The sequence below is a fragment of the Muntiacus reevesi genome, chromosome 5 (assembly GCF_963930625.1).
Source record: "Muntiacus reevesi chromosome 5, mMunRee1.1, whole genome shotgun sequence".
Taxonomy (NCBI): domain Eukaryota; kingdom Metazoa; phylum Chordata; class Mammalia; order Artiodactyla; family Cervidae; genus Muntiacus; species Muntiacus reevesi.
In genome coordinates, this window is record NC_089253.1 from 23646473 (window position 1) to 23652533 (window position 6061).

Consider the following 6061-nt stretch of genomic DNA (forward strand, 5'->3'; position numbering starts at 1 on the left):
CCAAACCTCAGTCATGACTTCTTCATCTGACTCCTTAGAATCTATTTACTAGTAATAACAAATTCTCGGTCAATAAGCACTTACCCTGACAGGTACTAAGTGTACATACCTTTGGAATGTAAAGACTTCAATACTGGTCTGCGTCCACAGTAATCAGCACACAGCACTCAGTATCTGCTGATCTGAGTAACTGCTTTCTCTTCTGAGCTGCCCTGTATTTCCTACTTCTCATGAAACTTAACTACATTCCACCATACATTATTAATACAATACAGGTAACTCACTCAAAAACAAAACACACCTACTGTTAGATTATGGGCTCTCTACAAGAAGGACTCATTTGTTAGCTTTCCACAGAATTTAACATACTACTGTTAACCTGTGAGTGTTCAATTTGAGTTTAGGGTGTCATGAAGACCACCTAGTGGGCATTTCATCATGTATCAAAGAGATCACTTTGGTCACTTCTGAGGAGAAAATAAAATTTAAGAGAGGTTATAAAAACAAGAAAGAATCAACCTAGGCCTCACCAAATTTTAGAATTAGAAATAAAGTTGGAAATCTGGCCCCAGTTCTCATTTTGCAGATGAAGACTTAAACACAGAAAGCTTAAGTGCTTTGTCCAGGGTCACGCAGTCCCTGAATCATACCTTAGGGTTCTTTCCATGGCATCACACTGCCATATAACTCCTGTTAATGGTACTTCTTAAGGAAACGAGTGGTTTCCCACAGTTCTCACTTTTCAGAGAACTGCTCAAATATACACTGTCAAACTACTATCTGTGATGGTGTGTGTCTATTTAGACCAGTCTTGCTGACCTAAAGACAGCAAGCCCTCTATGTCACCCAGCTGGCACAGAAACATGAAACAAAGTATAAACTTAAAAATAATAATAATAAATCACAAACTCCAATAAATTAGATCTAAAAAGGATGAGTAAGAAGCCAAGTGAATTTTCACAGGATTCCAGTTCAATAAGGAATGAACCAAAGCACAGAGCAAATAACTCAGAAAGAAAGCTACAGTCGATAAATGAGTGAACCCGCCACAAGGCAGGCTGATTTAGTTAGCGTACATGGGTAAGCCCATGAGAATCTGCATGGTCTGCTCTGCACCAAAACAATAACTCTGTAAATTAGGTATCTTAAGAAAAGTCAATTATCTGATGATGAGGTAAAAGCAGCAAATACTGCTCAATTTACTTAAATCTATTAAATATTTCATCTGATCTAAATTTTTTAATTTAGATTTAAAAGTTATCAATTTGAGTTACATTAAAAATCAATCTGCCAACGAAAAACTACTCTTTTAAATGTTCCTATGTTTCCAAATATCTTGTACACAATGTTTATCCCAGGCTCATAGCCCTCCCTGGTAACTGCTAGCGTGACTCACTTTTCAAGTGACTTAACTTACCTACTGAAACCAACTACCCAGATCTTTCGAGAATCAAGGAGATAACATATCTCCTATAAAACCTAACCACTATTCTGCCATAACAAATGACCCTACTTTAAAGTAGATACCATATGTTCAGCTTACCAAATTGAAGTAAAAGGTCATCTTCTAATACAGGCTTTAAATACTCTTCTTTCTCCCAAGGCACTGGGTTGTATATGGAGTTCATATATTCAACTGTAGGATTCTGGAAATAAAATCAATTGCATTATTTTTTCACTGCACATAATCACACAATCCCCTTACCAAAAGAAAATTAAACAAAAAAGGAAAGCATGTCTACATTAACACACAATTGCTATTTAAAATGAATCTGTGTTAACCTGCCATTTCATTAACTTGACTGAATGACTGCTTAATTGGTTCAGTGCAGTTTTATACTGTTTGGGTTAGGGGGAAATGGCAATATCAACTGACCAGAACTAAGTGTTTAAAAAAAGAGCAACTAAAGCACTTAAAAATCATACTAGAAATCAGAAATTTCTGATTTTATAGGAAGACTGTATTCTTTATCTGACACTGAATTACTTTGCCACATAATATTGATTCATCTCTCACATGCAATTAAAACCATACTTAAGCATGGTATGTATTGTATGGTACTTATGTATGCACGTAAGCACCATGTATTTACCTGGTGCTAAATGTTGTGCTAGTTCCTAATGTCCAGGATTCCAACATGAAGAGTGTAAAATTTAAAACACTTCCTTATATAGCAGTTCTTCATATTCTCTTAAAAATGGGTGCACTGATAATCAATGCAGCATTTCTTTAGGTTTTAAACAAAATTGTAAATTAAGCTACCATCTTACCTTAAGTCTAATAAAATTTATCAGTTTAATGTATCCATAAAATTCAAGTCCTAAAAAGGGAAAAAAAAATTCACTTATTTCAACATGAGTTTTGTTTCATTGACCTGCTCCAGAGATGCTTCTCTGGTAAGACAACAGCCAGATGACAAATTTTTAAATGCCTTCCTTGCATTTCGAGAAAATGGGAAAATAATTTTTAGAATTCAACTCTTCTCAGAAAAATACAAATAAGGAAAATTAGGCCTTAGATTTTACCAAGTATTTGGCAGTTGACACTAGAGCCAAAATTTCTAATTCCCCAATTTTTACAGTATCTATCAAACTATCATTTTGCCAATTCACAGAATATACAAAGTATACTAGCTTTTACATTAAGTTAAATGATACAAATGAAAAAACAATAAGGCTTGTATCTGGTTCTCACCTTTTCAGAAATGAAGCAGCATTTAAAATAAGGGAGAGAAAATAGCATGTCCAACCAATTATTATTTGTCATGAGAAAGACTGTTATGAGAACATGTGCTAAGTTACTTCCCATGTACGACTCTCTACAACCCTATGAACTGCAGCCTTCCAGGTTCCTCTGTCCGTGGGATTCTCCAGTCAAGAATACTGGAGTGAGTTGCCATGCCCTCCCCCAGGGGATCTTCCCCACCCAGGAATCGAACATGCAGCTCCTGTGTCTCCTGCACTGCAGGCGGATTCTTTACCCCTGAGCCACCAGGAAAGCTCTGGAGGAAGACGTATGAGAACATACTGGTATATGAAAGTGTTTCATATGCATAACAACATACAAAACCCCTATTTGGTAAGTGAAAACATAAAATTATATTAAGCATGATTCCAATTTAAAAAGGTACATTAGAAATATGAAAAAAACAAACAATGAAACAAACAAAAAAACAAACAAAATTGTTGCGGTTGAACTTATGGTTCACAAACATACTGCATCATATGTGTATCTAAGACCTAAAATCTGCCTATTTGCTGTTCTTCAATAATGTCCTTTCTAGTTATTAGTAAATACAGACACCAAATAGTCAATTCTCTACTGAATTAATTTTAGAACCATACTGTAGCTCTTCAATATTTATTTAGAGTAAAAGGCTTTAAGTATGTCTGGATCGAAGTTACAACAGAATCATCATCTAAACCTCTGGCTACCACTTTAACTGTATCACTCCCTACTTCCATACTCTTATCGAACTCCTTATAAAACTCAATCTTGTATGCCCTGAAGTCTATGTTATGCTGAGCTGTAAGCTGTCTTTTTTTATAATGATCTGCCTCCTTTTCCAAAGTCCACCTTTACCCTTATTCTCCCTAATTCTAATATCCCCCCCTTCTCTTAAAATGATTAAAATGCAATCACATGCCAAGGGTGTTTTTTTTTTCCTTTTTAGCTGTGAAGTCAATTTAAGCTTAAATACAGTGAAACTTATCTAGAAGAATGACTCATTAATCTTTCCTCAAAAGTCACTTGCCAGCACCTCATTTTCATAAACTGTTACTATATGTTTCACTATATTAGACTTGTATAGAAAATGAAGAGAAGTGGTAAAACATAAAGTTTGAATTTCATTACTAAAATTTTCTTTATTCTAAAAAATACTTACCATGTTTATGAACCATGTTATCAATACTAAATTGATGCTCCGACTTACAGTGTGAAAACGTTTCTTCAGCAGATGTAAATAACCTGAAAAATCAAGCAATAGCTTCACGGAATAGTCACCGAACAACTCTAAGTATATTGATTTCATACTTAATCAAATATAAACTTTTCCCCTCACTCTACAAGTTTCCAGTTTTACTTCCAATTAATAATAATAAAACCCCCTGTAAAGAGGATCCCAGCACTTCTAAAGGGAATTAGTACTTCTGAGTCCCATTTTACACCTAAAACAAACTATCCTTTAAAGGTCAAGATTAATATGCCAAACAATAGCAGTGAATTTATCACAAAGCTTTTGAGAGAGAGAAATCCCTTTGATAAACTGTCTCTCTCAAGACATGAACATTCCCCATGTAAGACTCTTTTTTCCTCTAAGTATCAACTCTTGTTTTCAGAGGCTCTGAGTTAGCACAGGGTCAAACGTCTTTTAGAAATAAAATATAAAACGTAATTTTATAACTGGCACATTTCCAAAGTGCCATATTTCAAAAAATGGTCTTATCATGCTCCCCAAGGATTTGCATTACAGACACTGGGAGGCACAAGCTGCTTTATTATGTTATCTGCAAAACTGAAGGATATACAGTAAGTCAGGAATTTACAGGAGACACACACCTTTATGCTCAGCACATAGGCAGCAGTTTTAAATAAACATTTACCAAGATAGGTTATTTTTGTAGTATTTACCCAAACTATCACAAAGAAGTACCTCCCTGATACTCAGTAAATATTATTTTGTGACTAGAGTATATGCACACATCCCTCATTTACGCAAATGAGGCTACACGAGGAAACTGAGGCAATCAAGAGATGCTAATATACCATCAATCAGCACCATGCCCAAACTCAGGAGGAACTAATAAAAATGTTTATTAAAGTAATACTAGTCAATGCCAATCAGTCCTCTTTCATCCCCACTTGCCCACAGAGAAGCAGTCAAAGTCAAAGCTTGTTGAGATGAAGAAGCAGAATTTTAAATTGAAAGAACACTGTTTTGGCTATAAGACAAACCACAGCTCTGCAACTCTGAACAAGTTACTTTCTCTCAAAAAGGCATCAATTTCCTTCACCTTCAACAGGTGGGGATCCTCTAACAAACGTGGTTCTTTAAATGGTTCAAATGGAACTATTTTACACCTGAAAAGCTTTCTACTTGTCAAGCAAATATAGAAAGGGAGAGCCGGAAGGATTCTGAGGGATTAATCTAGTTTAGTGACTCCCAAACTTGTTACTCTTTAGAATTACTTCGGATAGTGTCTTTGTAAAAAAGCAGATTCCTAGACACTAACCCTGATCTAGAAGGGCGGAGGCGCAGAATTTAGCATGTTTTTTTTTTTTAAGTGTTTTAGGTGACAACCAGACTAGGGTACCACAAATCCAGTCCAGAAGACTTTTATTTTTACACAAGGGGAAACTAAGAACCGTCGAAGACCAACATTGTAACCTGGCTTCCAGCTCATGGCTCCTCCCTCTGGACAAACCCTTACTCCCAACCATGGGTTCCAGATTTCCAGGGCAGCCACTCGGGTTACAGACTCCAGCAGAACCGACCACGAAAACCCACGTGGCCCGGCCACCCTGGGCCGGAGCCTGGCGCTGAGACGGACGAACCTGTCACAGAACAGGCAGGGGGTCCGCTGCTCGGCGTAGGGGAGATCCGCGTCGTCCTCATCCTCCCAGCTGGCCTCGTCTCCGCTGTCGGACAGGCCTGGCGGGTCCTCCTCCTCCGCGGCGCCTAGCACACGCAAACGGGTCAGACGGCCTCGGACACCAGTGCTGACCGGGCGCACGAGGAGCAGGGAGGGGTGAAGGCTTTGGGCCCGGCCCTCCCCCCCATCCCGCACCTCCCCGTTCCTCTCCGCTGGGCCCCTCCGCCCCGACCGGGGCGCAGGGGAAGAGGGCTCTCACTGGCCCCACCGCGGCGCGGCCTGCGCGCCGAGGGCCCGGGGTACCCACCGGTAGCGCCTGACGCTAACGAGCACATGGCTGAGGCGGCCCTGGGTGACCAGCACGCCTCTGGGCGGGGAACAGCCGGCGCAGCGCGCGCGCGCAGCCGCCTCAGAGCAATGCCGGCCCGGGAACCCCGGAAGCAGCGTGAGCGTGCAGCGGGGCCTT

General features: G+C 39.3%; 1 protein-coding gene across 2 annotated transcripts in view; it reads right to left on the bottom strand.

The window, feature by feature from the left end:
• Positions 1-6061, bottom strand: part of PRMT3 (protein arginine methyltransferase 3) — a 124188-nt gene extending 118127 nt beyond the window's left edge. For both annotated transcript variants that reach the window (XM_065937233.1, XM_065937234.1), the window contains exons 1-5: positions 5903-6061; positions 5558-5681; positions 3888-3970; positions 2272-2321; positions 1544-1646 (exon numbers count right to left, since the gene is read on the bottom strand). In XM_065937233.1, the coding sequence (XP_065793305.1) occupies positions 1544-1646; positions 2272-2321; positions 3888-3970; positions 5558-5681; positions 5903-5930 (388 nt within the window). In that variant the 5' untranslated portion in view covers positions 5931-6061. The remainder of the gene's footprint in view (positions 1-1543; positions 1647-2271; positions 2322-3887; positions 3971-5557; positions 5682-5902) is intronic.